The 14,838-nt window shown below is 41.3% G+C and overlaps 1 protein-coding gene across 15 annotated transcripts in view; it reads left to right on the forward strand.

Annotated features, from left to right (window-relative positions):
• The window catches only part of ptk2aa (protein tyrosine kinase 2aa), a 61,903-nt gene that overhangs the window by 11,819 nt on the left and 35,246 nt on the right, over positions 1-14,838 (forward strand). For 11 of the 15 annotated variants that reach the window (XM_030411891.1, XM_030411881.1, XM_030411882.1 and 8 more), the window contains exons 1-4: positions 9,318-10,326; positions 11,907-12,151; positions 13,207-13,376; positions 14,591-14,678. In XM_030411891.1, coding sequence (XP_030267751.1) covers positions 10,203-10,326; positions 11,907-12,151; positions 13,207-13,376; positions 14,591-14,678 — 627 coding nt within the window. In that variant the 5' untranslated portion in view covers positions 9,318-10,202. Of the gene's footprint in view, positions 1-5,499; positions 5,527-9,317; positions 10,327-11,906; positions 12,152-13,206; positions 13,377-14,590; positions 14,679-14,838 lie in introns of those variants that run through there. The other 4 variants (XM_030411890.1, XM_030411889.1, XM_030411895.1 and 1 more) reach the window with 2 other exon arrangements.

Genomic DNA, 14,838 nt, shown 5'->3' on the forward strand with positions numbered 1-14,838 from the left:
CACAGGTTTTCGATAACCCCATTTTGAGAATGGTTGCCAAAAATGTGTTTTTATGTATCTGTGAAAATATATTGTAAAAAAATATCGGCTGATATATCAGTAGCGGAAGGTTTTTACTCCCTAATATCGTGATCGCTCACAAAAATCTGTCGGCTCTTGTATAAAAGTATGTTTTAAAGCGCTGTTGAGAAATGCTGTTTTTCAGCAGTTGCTTGGTTTGTTTGTCAGCAGGATTACAGAAAAATCACTAAATGGATTTCCACCAAACTTGGATGGAGGATGGGTCTCGGCCCAGAATAGACCCCATTAACTTTTGGTGTAGATCCAAATAAATGGACTGATCTGGGAGTTTTTTTTCCATCTTTCTTTAACATTGTGCGATAAGGTTTTTTTTTTTTTTGTCAATATCTCAGGGCTGAATGCATGGATCTTGATTAAACAAATTGTCGTATTTAGGTGTGTGGTATCTATGAGTATGAACATTTCGATGTGGATCCTAGATCTGGTGATCTTAAATTATGGATAAGCCATTATGGGTGGTTTAAGAGTTGGGTTAATTCAGGGCTATTGACGGGACTGTTGGCAGAGTGTCATCCTAAATATAAGTGTACTGATCTCGATGAGAAGGAGGAGAAAGAGGGTGGCAAAACGGAAATACACACTGTTCGAGTACATCAACACACTTGCCACTGTGCAAAGAAAATGTATCTTAAGATGTTAACTTGGGCTTTTCTTTAGTATTTTCTGACATTCTGTAGATGATAACCCGTTAATTGAGAACGTTAATGACACATAAATTGTCAATGAAGGTCGGCTACTTTCAATCTCATTTCTATTCAGTACCGTTCAGTTTTGTTTTCCATCTGCCATCCTCATGATGAAGGATCATGTATGTGTTTGTGCTGTATGTGGGAGGCTTCAATGTGAAGGAGGTTAAAGTCGTGTGTGTGTGTGTGTGTGTGTGTGTGTGTGTGTGTTTGCGTGTGTGTGTGCGCATGTGGGAGGAAGGCAGTATGTGTGAGATGATATGTGTGTCAAATTAGTGGGCTGTGTTTGAACACAAGTGTGCATCCTTATGTGGAGTGTTGCCCACATGGCTTTTTGTGTAGGTGTAGTGTTCTTTTTTGTGTTTATTTGTGCATGTCTGTGTGTGTGTGTGTGTGTGTGTGTGTGTGTGTGTGTGTTGTTAATGTAGGCATGAAGTAGCAAATCCCCCAGCGGCGTTTTGTTTCTAGGTTATACCATCTATATTTTAGTATGTTTTAATATATTGATCTTGTTTCATAATTGATGAAAATTTGGTAGACATGAAGAGCGCACACACACACAAACAAACACACAATCACACAGGGCACTGCACCTTTACCCTCTGTTGCATTTAAGGGCTTGAGCATATGAAGAATTAGTTTTGTGTTGTTAAGTTTAGTAAATTATACATACATCCATTAGTATGGTCCAGTACGTCTCAAATGTAACCAAGCATAGAGCAGAGCTAGTAACAATTTGTTCTCACCGGCCAATCAGAATTGATTATTCATTTTTAGCCTTGTTAACTTGTTCCCTAGTGATTTCTCTCATAAAAAGTCAAAGAAGAATTAAATATTTAACGTCACATTTGATCTCCTTCTTACTCAAAAAAATCCTGTTTTCATAGGGAAGGCAAGTGTAAGTGCATGCTTTGACCCACACCCAGTCCTGTAATTTAATTGCTCATTAATGCCAGGTGTATTGTGATTTATTTAAAAACCTGGTATCGTTTAAAAACACATTTCAAGCTCAAGCCATTTCACCCGTTCACCCGTCCTAAATCTGCTGTGATGAATTATACATCGTATCTGGACTGAGTGTGATACATTAACATGCGTGCCGCTCCAGTAAGCCAGTTAGCTTCGTCACAGCACCTGAACTATACACACTTGAGTGAATGTGTGTGTCAAAGTGTGTGCGCTTTTGCAGATCAACGTGTACGAGCAGTCATGCGTTTGTGTGACCTTATTATGTTGCACGCGTGTACGACTTATCTGGAATATGCATCATCTGCGAGTTGGTGTGTGTTGGTGTGTAGGCTGAGTAACTGTGGATGTTTATCTGAATGTGAATAATGACAATGTGCATCTTGTGTTTCTGTTCACATACAGCTTGCCTTGGCAGTGTTTGTATGTTTTTCACTCTAAATTGAGCGCTGAAATCGCAAGCTTGTCCTCTTTGTCTTTGTCCTTTAATGTGAAAACACATTATGTGTCACTTTCAAAGTCAAACCTGTGCTAAAAACCTTTCCCTGCTGAATATGTTTTCAAGGACAAACACATTGCAAGTGTGTGATTGTATGCATTATTGTAGTGTGGCTGGCAGGTGTGATTGGGGCCTGAGGGGTTATGTTGTTGCATCGTAAGGCTGCACGCTCCAGTAACACCCCCTATTGTCCAGAGACACACACACACACTCATACACACGCGTGCGCCTGCTCAGCTTGAAGTTTAACCGTTAGACACAGAGCAGCGATGCAGAACAGCTGACTGCTCTCATCAGGTTAATTCATTTGATTCTTACGTGTTTTATTTTTTTATGGGAAGAAGAACATCTGCCTCTGCTCCTCCTCATCCAGTCTGATCTGTGGCTGTTGTGTCGAGCTGCTGCACACAATTTTGTTAAACTTCTGTAACTTTTACTTCCATCTGCCTACACAACAGCTGTTGTTGGTAGTCTTCTGCTGCTTCAGTCTTTCTGTTTACATGCACATATCATTTTAGAGAAACAAAATGTCTAAAGTCTGGACATACAAAAACAATGATTTTTAGTGGAAGCTAAACACGAAAAAAAAAAAATTGATAAAAAACGTCTGGTTGTAATGTTAAACACAATATTCTGCTCAGATTATACCAGTTATTTCATTCTGATGATGGGAATTTGCTCTTCAACTGAACAGGAAACTTTTTCTTCTCTTGTTTTGAATATCATTATGTTAAATGCAAAACAAATATTTACTTTAAACTCAGTTAACTCAGTAAGACGACTTGGTATTGAATTTGTTTTCATCACTTACCCTCGCAAAGAAAGCTGTCTTACTCTTTGACCTTCCTCAAAAAAAGGTGAATCTGAGACCAGTAGTTCAGACATCATTGCCTGGCAGACTCTGTCTTGATTGTTCTGTCTAATTACTGTTAGCAGAGAAACTGTGGTTAGCGCGCAATTATGCACACACAGCTTGCAGACATGGAGACTGCCCACATTGTGTGTGTGTGTGTGTGTGTGTGTGTGTGTGTGTGTGTGTGTGTGTCTGTATAGATATATCTTTCTGTAAAGGTGTGTTTTCTGTTTGTTTTTGGTACCAACATGCTTAGCCTTACTAACGCAGGCTCATGACAGAAGTGTGAAGGCGAGCAGCAACATGTAAATAAAATCGGGTTGTATCGACTTAAAATCATTTTTTTTCAGCCAGCAGAGCTGTAACTCAGAGGGCGGGTGCTTGTGTTTTTTGGCATAAGTCTGCCTGAACTCTTCTATTTATTTTGCTTTCACTCCTCCACATAGCCTGTATGTTTCACAATCTCTCACTTGGAAAACAGTTGGCTTTGAGCGACCAACTTACCTTCCAGACCGAAGAGCGGTTGTCCGTTTGGCAACATTTACTTGACAACAGTAGATATGAGTCCCTGCTCCACTCCTCTACCGTGTGTCTGATTCCCGCGGACAGCTTGAGGAGCAGGTGTTTTGGGCCGCCTGCCAGTCTGCATGCAAGTGTGTGCTCATGTGTCCCAGAACCCTCTTTGATATATGTGCAATGGAGGCTGTGAAAAAGGCTGGTATGTAATTAGCACCATGCTAGCTCTCCTCTAGAGAAAAAAAAATCACATGGCAAGCTATTTGCAAGCTACACTTTTCAACACGGCACTGCTAACAATTTAACTCAATAAATTGCACGACATGAATCAGGAAAAGTTCCACATATGAAAGAGCTCTATGAAAAGTGTTTTAACTAATTATTTATCCAAAGACAGCGATTTGGTTTTTTTTCCAGCTCTTTAGGTGCTGTCTAATCTTGTTTCTCAGACATGAAAAGGCCACAGTCTCCTCTGGTTTTTAGTCTAGACTTTCAAAACGCCAGTGTGGCTGCTGATGCCCCACTACATAGCACTTAACTTACGCTGAACTCTCACAAAGGAGACAGTGAAAGACAAGTGGCTCATCAGAGTGAGCATCCGCAGGACACATGGTGTGTGTAGGGTTCAAATCATTCTGCCGTAAATGTCTGTATCAACACTTTGAGACTGGAGCAGCAGGATATGGTTTAGTCGTTTATTATAATTGTTGTTTGTGGCTTAATCATCGACTGGATGATCTGTGGCAAAATGAGATGAGAGGAAACTGTTGGCCTAAATATATCTTATTCAATCATTGCAGCATTTAACATAATGACTTGAGCTTGTCATAAAAAAAACTTTTCTGCTGCTATTCTGCTTGCAGTGGATTGAGGTGGATCAATTTAAACATTTACAATTTATTGCCTAAATATTAAAGGAGGGAAGTTATGAAATTTACTATGTCTAATTTTAACCTTGTTACCACCACCACTAACACGCGCAGACGTGCGCGCACACACACACACACACACACACACACACACACACACACACACACACACACACACACACACACACACACACACACACACACTAACTGTAGGGTCCTGGTTTAGTATTACAAAGGGTTTTTGTCAATAATACACACACCATGAGTCACCTTACTGGTATTTCCTCTTGGTTTGTGGGTTTTCTTCTTACCATTACATCATTTTTGTTGACGACCCCTGCTGTCACTTCAACCCCCTGTGTGTGTATGTGTGTGTGTGTGTGTGTGTGTGTGTGCGTGCATCAGGGTGTTTAAAGTACTCAGGCACTTGTCCTCCTGACCTTCCTCCAGCACACAGTCATATCACTGCTCTAACTGGGTGTCAAGTTTTTTAAAAAGCTTCTCCTGGGCTTCCTGTGGGGCTTTGGGAGCTGTAGTATCGATGCAGTTTAGTGTACTTAGCCACTCAATAATAGAGTAAGACTCACTATAAGCCAGCCTCGACACAATGGATTTTATATAGTTTATAGTTGTGTTCAAAAACTAGAAGCATGTCAACTCTGCAATCTTCAAGACTACAGCCACATGTCACGTTACCGTTTACCCACCAAACAAAGACAAAAAGGTTGACTGACGTGACATTTCCCAGTCAGCTCTTTTGACCAGTGAAGATTTAACATATCTGCGTTGGGTGCTAAATTATGCAACAATGGGATATTGATTCTAAAAAAAAATCAGTCAGTATCCTGTTGAAAAGCCGACAGGATATTGATTGAAGCTATTGGGTTTGACAAATATTGTGCGGCAGGCACACCAATTCACACTCATTAACTGAACTGTGAACACCTGCTCAGGGACTTACTAAAGTTTTGTGAGATTTTTTCATCAGACAAACCCACTAACTCTGTCTTTTTTATGCTTGTCTTTCAGATATTTCCAGGATTGCCTACTACACAGGTGAGTGAGCTGAACCCTCTGCGGCGCTAATGATGCTTCAGCTGCTTCACTCTCTCTTACACAGTTTGTAGCAGCTCAGGTCACAATAAAGGGGTCTCTAATAAGGAAAAGATGAGGAGTATTAGTGCAAACCTCCATTCATGACATTGGGGATTCTTTGACAAAACGGTCTTATCTCATGAAACACTATCTTTTTATGATTCTGGAGCTTTCAGCCACATTGTCGTGAGTATTTGACAACGTGAGAATGAGAATTGCATATCAACTATCTTTGTCAGGAATGCTCTAAAAGCTTTCCTACGTAGTGTTTGACCTTGATGCACAGACACTGACTTGCCTCGCCTTTCTGATTCTCTCCCTGTATGTCGCTGCTCTGTTGTCTGTCTTCAGCAGCATTATGTTCTATGAATTCGCCCCAAAATGCACCTCACGTTTTTGATTTTTTTTCACCCCGGATTATGATTTCACAACAGCGGTTCAGCTGCATATAGACAAAGCTTGTCTGTAATCATGTAGTCTATCCAAACTATTAAAACCCTTGTGGTACTGAATGACTTTGCAAACAACCAAATTGTTTTTCTCAGGAACTCAGAGTGCTAATAAGCTGTGTTGGCTCCAATGAGAAGAGAGACTCATTTTACATATTTATGTGAATCTCACTTGGGTTTCTGTGAGACAATTCAACGGGAGAGAAAACATACGGAGTGGGGTTATTTATCTGTGTGTGAGCGTGTTGGAGTTATTAGTACAGACGGGGTGAGGGAGAGCGTGAATATTGCTCTAGTTGGAGTGTGTGACTAATTGTAATCATCACACTGTAGACACCAGAAACACTATGTGTTCCTTGGAGACTAAGCTTAGCATCCAGCAACCTGAGGGTGTTTTTGTTTCCTTTGAATCACTGAGATAGAATAAGCAGCAGAGCATATTTATGTATCATGGCACCATGCCCTGAAATAAAGCCTTGCTGGCCAGTTATATCAGATGAATTAAGTTGCTAGTGTCCAGCAATTTCCATCAATCTTTTGACCTGAAACCTGATGATGCTGTAGTTGGAATACTATTTAGAATGTCGCCACATAAATTAAAAGCATATCCGCAACTAAACACCTATCACTTTGAACAGCTATTATTTTATGGTTGTCGCAATTTCCCAGAGCTTAAAGGGACATCTTCAGATTGCTTCTTTTGTCCAACCAACCGTTCAAAACCCAAAGACTCTTCATTTACTGTTAATATCAAAGACAAGCAGCAAATCCTTACTTTCAAGAAGTGTTAAGGAAAATTTGTTTAACCTTAACTATTAATTGATTACCAAAATCCTTGGCAAATTTCTCTAGATTACCTAACTTGGTGCTTTTCAAACCTGATCCTGGGGGCCCCCCGTCCTGCATGTTTTAGATGTTTCTCTGCCCGAACACACCGGATTCAAATGGATTGGTAGTTATCAGGCCTCAGCAGAGTTTGATGACGAGCTGATAATTGAAATCAGGGAAAACATCTAGAACATGCAGGACAGGACCAGGACTGATAAACAAAGACCTAATCGATTCATCCGATTATCATTGCAGCTCTAGTGAATAGGCTGTGACTACAAATGTCAGTGGGATTCAGCTTTACAGGAACAAAAAGTAGGATGTAGATTATACACAGGAAAAGGGCTGTTTGTCTTTTATGAAGTAAAACATATTTGTAATTCAAATAATCATTGAACCTGAAGGCTTGGATGTGAACACACTGATTGTTCACTGATTAAACAGAAGCAAGGATACATCAAAGTAGCTAGCACAGTTCTGAGCTTTATCTGCATCTTTGAATTTTGCATTTAGCAGATAGTGGGTGTTGTTTACCCCCTGCTAAAGTAATTATGTGTTCATGAACACACACACACACACACACACGCAAACACACAAACAGCGAGAGAGAAGGAGAGACTCTGGCACAGTCCCAAAAGAGCGCTTCCCATTCATGGCAACATCCGGCCCACTGACAAAAGGCTTTCAATAGTACACACACACACACACACACACACACACACACACACACACACACACACTCCTAAAACCCCCTGCTCCCACCAGATTTTCATAACAATGGCCTATGCCTGAATTAGAGCACAAATTATAGGAAACCCACATGTGCACCCACACACACACGCACATACGCGGTACCATTAAGATTTCAAGTATCTGTGACTTTACGGTGCATTTGTGTTTGTGTTCAGTGGTCTGTTCAGTTCTTCAGTTCGAGGTTGTGTTCGGCCATATAAATGCCCATTTGATTAATGGAGGCTGGCATCTGGTCAGCAGTGACACTCACAGAGATAGGTGCCACTCGTTTGCAGGATACCGTCGGCAGGTTACCTTGGAGATGAGCCTCCACAGGGCAGAACCCTTGCTGCACTCAGCACTCTGAAAGATCGAGAGTGTTTGACCCTCAAAGTACAGGCTGAGTGACTTTGAATGTTCATGATGAAGTGTGATTGATTGAGACCTTGAGGTTTTGAAATGGATTGGTTGGCACGCTACAAACAGCTGCTAGTTAACATCCTGGGCACGGTCTGGGCAATGTCTGCGTGGGCAAAAATGCTCTTCTCATTGTGTTCGGGTTGGGGAGATTGTTTGTTTAAATTTGATTTGTTTTGTATATTTTTGATGTTTGGTTAGAAAGAAACATGTGCTTGTTCTACTAGCTTCCCTGTCTGGGCTGGATAAGTTGGCCATTTTTGGGCAACCAAAAAGCATTCAGGGGATGGTGGCATTTAATCTTGTTGAAATAGTGGACAGTATAGAAATATTTAGTTTTAAATTGGCTTTCGGAGGAGTGCATGTACTAGGGGTGGCGCTAATGATTAATTTCATTATCGATTAAGCTGATCTGAATGTAATCTTCCCCTGCAGCTGTTTCGTTTCGGGATCCTACTTGTTCAGAATTGTTGAAGAAGTCTCAGGCACTGAAGAGGATAATGAGTTAAAAGCCTTTAATATCCTGTGGTTATTGAGTCAACAGTAAAAACATGCCTACTCATTTCAACCAGTGAGGCCTTAATCAAGGCAAGTACCTTGATTATGTACTTGCATGTACTTGCTGTTGTTAGGATTCAATAGCTATGAGATATTAAAGGCTTTTCAACCCCTCGCACACTTGTGTGCCTCAAACCTCTAATCGATTAATCATCTGGTCGAAAAAGTGTTGTAACTCAATAACTTGAATTTACATTCGTAAAAAAGCCCCAAATGTTGGCTTCAGATTGCTTTTTTTTTTTTGGTCCAACCAACTGTCCAAAACCAGAAGACTCTTCATTTACTATCAGAAATAACAAAGGAAAGCGGCAAATTCATACATTTTAGAAGCTTGAACCAGCAAATGTTTGAATCTTGTTTTTCTTGAAAAATCACTGAAACGATCAAATGATTATCAAAATAGTTGGCAATTAATTTTCTTTATTTGACAAATGGATTTATAGACTAATTGTCATAGCTCTATACAGTTGGAAATGATAGAGATCTAAAATGGTTTTGTGCTTCTGATCAGTAATTAAAAACGCAAAACAGTGTTTTGTAGTATCTTTGAGTGGTTAAATAAAGGTTTTTTTCTCTCCTTTTCTCTTTCTTTCCGTTCCATTTGGTAGCATTATCTGGTACAACTTAAAGGCTGCTCTGAGGTCAGCTTCATAAACAGAAGTGGGAGGGTTTTTTTTTCTTCTTCATTGAACACAAGAGACTGGCCAGATTAGCATATTAATAGTTTGTAGCTCCTCCTGCTTCTCCTGCAGCCCTCTCTTACTCTCTTGATCTCTCTCATTCCCCACTCAACTTTCTTTCACTTTGTGCCGCTCTGTCCTCTTTTTCCTCTCATTCATCGCGAAACAATCACTGCACTTCTCTCTCTGGTTCTCTCTCTCTCTCTCTATGTCTCTGTTTCCTTTGTTTTTCTGGCTCACTCTTTTCTCTCACTTTCTTTATTCTCCAAGAGAAGAAGAAAACTTTCTGTTTATGTAGCACTGAACACAGTAATTGTCTCTCCTTCCCTGTGACCGCTAACTGACTGAACCTCCACTGGATCAGCACTGTAAATGTTGGATTTTGGCTGTGAACTTTTTTGCTTTCACTGGGACTCTTCTGAGTGCAAATCCTCTCCTGAGCGACGGTCGCTTGGCTCTTCCACGGCAACTGTGTAACTATGGAGTGCAGGCATGGGGCAGAAATTGGGCAAAAAACAAACAGTGTGTTGTCAGCGGAGAGAGGCCGTTGAGAAGTGAAAAGAAGGCAAAACTAACTTTGCTTCTCTGGGGATCTCTTCGTGACTTGTGGAGAACAGGAAAAGATTATGAAGAAAGGACTTAACAAGGGAGAAAACTCTAAAAAGGATGGGCTTTTTTTGCATCTTCGCTGTTGATGTGTTTTCTGTGGCGTCTTCACACTGTAAACAAAGGATCAACGGACCAGAAAATTGGCCTTTTTGAGGATTACCGCTGTCACCCTTCTGGAAGTAACTGTTGGCTTAACGAAGCTGTCGACAAAAGTTGGAGACAAAGATTTCTGCCTCAGAGACTTAGTGTGTTGCGTGTGCCTTAGCGTCCTTGCACCAGTGTCAGGACCTTGGTGTGTGTGTGTTTATGTGACTTCTGCAAACGAGTGCGTGTGCGTGTGCGTGCGCGCGTGTGTGTGTGTGTGATGCGTGGTTGCGAGACGGCTAGCTGTCTATCTGTCCTTGGCGCAGGCAGACACAGGGAGGGACAGACATGTGTTTCCATGGAGATGAGCGGCTGTAGCCCCTTCCCCATGTGTTGGGACAGAGGTATGAATGAAATTGCTTTTTGTGCACACACACACACACACACACACACAGAAACAAGTAGCATGAAGCCCCTCCACAGTGTGACATCTGACTCCATGGGAACTGAGTTGGTGTGCAGCCAAAGCTACCATTGCTCTCCAGAAGTGTGTGTGTGTGTGTGTGTGTGTGATTGAGAAAGAGAGGCAGAGAGGTTAATTGTTGAGTGATTCGTCGATATAAGAGTCATTACTGTTTGAAAACTGGCAAGGTAACATGGGAGTACGTTTTTATCTTACTGTGATATATCCCTCAACAGCTTTAATCTCTCCTCTGAGTTTTGTGTGTGTGTGTGTGTGTGTGTGTGTGCATCCGCTCTCTCTCCGTCTCTCTCAGGTGTAATTACCTGCTAGAACATATCAAATTCCCCTTTAATGGAAGAGAAGGGAGGAAAAGAGAGAGTGAAAGACATCCTAGTATCTTTTTTCCACATAGTATCATGATAACAACACACACACACACACACACACACACACACACACACACACACACACACACACACACACACGTGTATATATAAAAAACACATCTTCCACACAGACATAGAGGAGGCAGCTTTTGTCAGACATTCCTCGATCAAGTTGCCATGAAATTCCAGGAAGTGTGTCAATGTCGTGACTTCTTATTCAGGAAGAACGTCAGCCCGAGGTGCATTGTCTTCTTTGTGTTAAAGACACACAGGTGCCTACACAGTGAGCCTTGACCCGGACTACACCTAATTCGCCCTCTGGTGTCTCATTGTTGCCTGTTTTTCATCTTGTTTTTTGATTGTGCCGAAGAGCGTCATATCACAGACCGTACAAGGTTAATTCCAAGTAAGATGAAAGCAGGACCCAAGTCCTCAACATCACACGTGCAGCAGTCTGCTATAGAAGGGGAAATCCTGTAGCATCGGTCCGTTGTTAGATTTTACAGATTAGAGGTGAAACAATTAGACGATTTTAATCAATAATTGTTAACTTTTATTACTACGAATAACTTGTTTACACATTTTTTTAAAGCAGAAATGATAAACAGTTGGTACCTTTCTTTGTCTGAAATGATAGGGAATTTAATATCTTTGGGCAGTTACAAACGGTCATCATTCCTATCACGGTTCTAGAGCATTGGTTTAACAAAACAAGCAACATGGAGAGTATTGGAGTATAATGGAGTTTAATGAGTTAACTGACTTAAAAAAAAATGAATCAGAAACTGTTATGTTCATCGATGATTAATTTAAGTGTTTTTTTTCCAGCAAAAACACCAAACATTCTCAGATTTCAGTTTCTTGAATGTGCTGATTTACTGTTTTTACCTCTGTTTTATGTAGTTGTAAACTAGCCCATTGTGGCAGATAAATCTGTGATAGGGATGATAAAAGTTTGTTACTACCCTTTTAAAGATGTTGTCTCACCTTCTCAAGTGATGGTGGTCATCTTTTTGTTTGTTTTATATTAAATTGAAAAGAAATTCTGTCATAATAGGGATCAAGTCATTTTTTCTTTTTCTTTTTTCTTTCTCATTTCACTGATGTCTAATTTGCCCTCTTCCCTCATTCCCAGAATATGACAGACACCTAGCAGCAGCAGTGTCAGCAGGGAAAAACATGGCGACGGCCTACCTGGACCCCAACCTGAACCATGCCCTCCTGGGAGGCGCCAAGTCACGGCTGAGCGCGGGGGGGTCAGACCGAACCATGGCCGGCTCGGTGGACAGGGTTCTGAAAGTCTTCCATCACTTTGAGACCAACACTGAAAGCAGCTGCTGGTCCTCCAATATCAGATACGGAGATGCAACTGATGTCAGGGTAAGAGGAGACACCATGCGCTGAATGTGTTGTGACTAAATAAATTGTTGTCAACCAGGGAAATATAGCACATCCCCACGAAAAACTGAATATTATTACTCTTACAGTAGTAATATTTGGATATTTGGAGTTCATGACACTGCCATTTTTGTATATGTTCCTATAGTTTACCCCCACCAGTAAATTCAAAAGGTGGATGTTAGCTGCTTGTCCTCATCTCAGGGCCATGGCTGTCTGCTCTGATTAAAAAAAGAATATTAAGCTAGCAAAATACACAACCTCAGGGCATCTCTCTCTCTGTCTCTGTCTGTCTCTCTGTCTCTGTGTGTGTGTGTGTGTGTGTGTACCATTGTAGGTTTATTTGGCAGTATGCTTTTAGATCCACTCCCATGATGCAGAAACTACTTTACTACTTAAACTTTAGTGGTCATACAGGATATGTCACTGCTTATATCGTCTCCTCCTCCTCCTTCGCTCTCCTCCTTGTTCATCACTCTCTCCTTTAGTATCTAGGTCAGGGCCCCTAGCATTTTACATGGCAACACACATGGTGCTGTGAGCATTATCGTGCGTGTGTGTGTGTATGACGGCTGTCAGCTTGTTTGGGTGGGAATGTCACGTTAAATTGCTTCAAGTCACCTACACACACACACGCGCGCATGGATAGACTCTTGCCCTCACTGCACCGCTGCAAAATGCCAGACATAAACACTGGCAGAATTGGCACATTGAGGTATGGCAGAGTGACTTCTTTAAAAACTGGCAAGCTGTTTTTGACAACAGGGCATCTTTGATTTATTTAGCAATCATCACACTTCTGCACATGTGTGCATGTGTTGGGCCACTACAGCTAGGACACTACTGCTGTAGATTAAGGGGGAATTGTTCAGTGCTTATTTCTCCCTATTTTGCCCAACACATAAATAATAAAAGTAATATCTGCAGACTTTATATCTTACCCTTTAATAATACTGGTGCACAGTCTAAAAAAACTGACATGTGTTTAAAAAAAAAAAAGTGTATCACAATAAAAATGTTGACTTTTTTGTGTCTAGGGAATCATCCAGAAGATTCTGGACATCCACAAAGTGCGCTGGACGTCTTGTTTTGGTCTGCGTCTCAGCAACGGCCTATCGAGAGACCAGGTGCACTGGCTCCATCCAGATATGGGCGTTTCCCACGTCAGAGAAAAATATGAACAGGCACGACTGAACGAGGAGTGGAGGTGAGAGGGGCAGAGTTTGTATATATATACACAATTGTTTTCAGACAATTTCTACTTGTTGTTGTACAAGTAGTTGTTGTTTTTCCATGTGAAATGTCCGACGCAGAGCTGCTGTTTTTCAGTGATTTGATTTGCTAAGGTGGACAGGAAGCAGCGTGGGAAGGGCTGTGACCATAAAGGCATTAGTGTGGCCAATGGGCAAACAACAGCAGTCCACAAAGTTGTAAACTATAAAGCTTCGCATCAGCCAAGCAGTCCCTCCTCTCCTTGTATTATTTTGTCATGTAGTTGAACAAATGAGGATTCGAACAATGGATATTTCCTTTTCTCTCAAACTGGTGGAGACAAAGTTGATTCAGACTGCAGCACGCCTCATCCTCTTCCTCATAGAAATTATTTGAGAGTGAAACCTTGTTTGACTCGAGGTGTAACAACGCAGGAGCAGAGTCGTAGAGCTATCAAGACACATTTTTGAAACTAACTATTCTGTGGAAGGTGTGTGCAGATCATTCACTTTGCACTTTAAAACTAGTTTCCTAACATCAAAAGTGACTTATTTGGCCATTTAAATCAGTTGATGTCACTGTCTCCTCAAACAGCTAGCTTCAGCAGTCTGCCGTATCGTACGCCAAAAGTAGCGGGAGTGATTTATTGCAAACAAAGCCACGTAAAACTGCAACCCGTCTGCTGTGTGGCGATGTGAGGCCATGTGTGTGTGCCACTGTGTGGTTGTGTTGGTCTGGCAGTTTGGATGTTAATGCCCTGGTATATATTACGTTTACTGTGGCAGTCTGAATAATGCTATTGTGAGGTGGAGACCTTTTGCACTGAGGACATAGAGAGAGAGAGAGAACCAGATGTCTGCTTTGTCTGGCTAAGTCAAAAACTCTCTCTGTCTGTCTCTCCTCCACTCATCTTACAATCGGTCTTGCTCTTGCATATCAATTATTTCCTCGCATCCTTCTGTTGCTTTCTCGAGCCATCTTCACCCCACCGAGCTCCTTTTATTCGTGTCCTTTTCTTTCCTCTCCTCTTGATTTTTACTACATAGATGACAACTCAAACATATCACTTTATTCCAATGTTTTTTTTTCCAGTGGATATAAAAGCTGCAAGCTGTTGTACAATATGAAGGTTGGGACTCGTTTTTGCTATAAATGTATTGTTGCATAACACGCTCACTCTCTTACTGCTTTATCTCTGGTCCTCTGTAGGTATGAGTTGAGGATCCGGTATCTTCCAAAGGGCTTCGTGCAACAGTTTACAGAAGACAAACCTACGCTCAACTACTTCTACCACCAGGTACACACATGAATCATGCACAAATACTCAAGAGGGACCCAGACTCAAAAACATATTTTGTATTCTGCCAGCAGCGTGCCAGCACCAAGGCATATGGCGAATGTGTGTGTGTGTGTGTGTGTTTTGATAATGTAGGTCAGAAGTGCTGTGTGTGTATCCG

The sequence above is a fragment of the Sparus aurata genome, chromosome 3 (assembly GCF_900880675.1).
Source record: "Sparus aurata chromosome 3, fSpaAur1.1, whole genome shotgun sequence".
NCBI classification, from domain to species: Eukaryota; Metazoa; Chordata; class Actinopteri; order Spariformes; family Sparidae; genus Sparus; species Sparus aurata.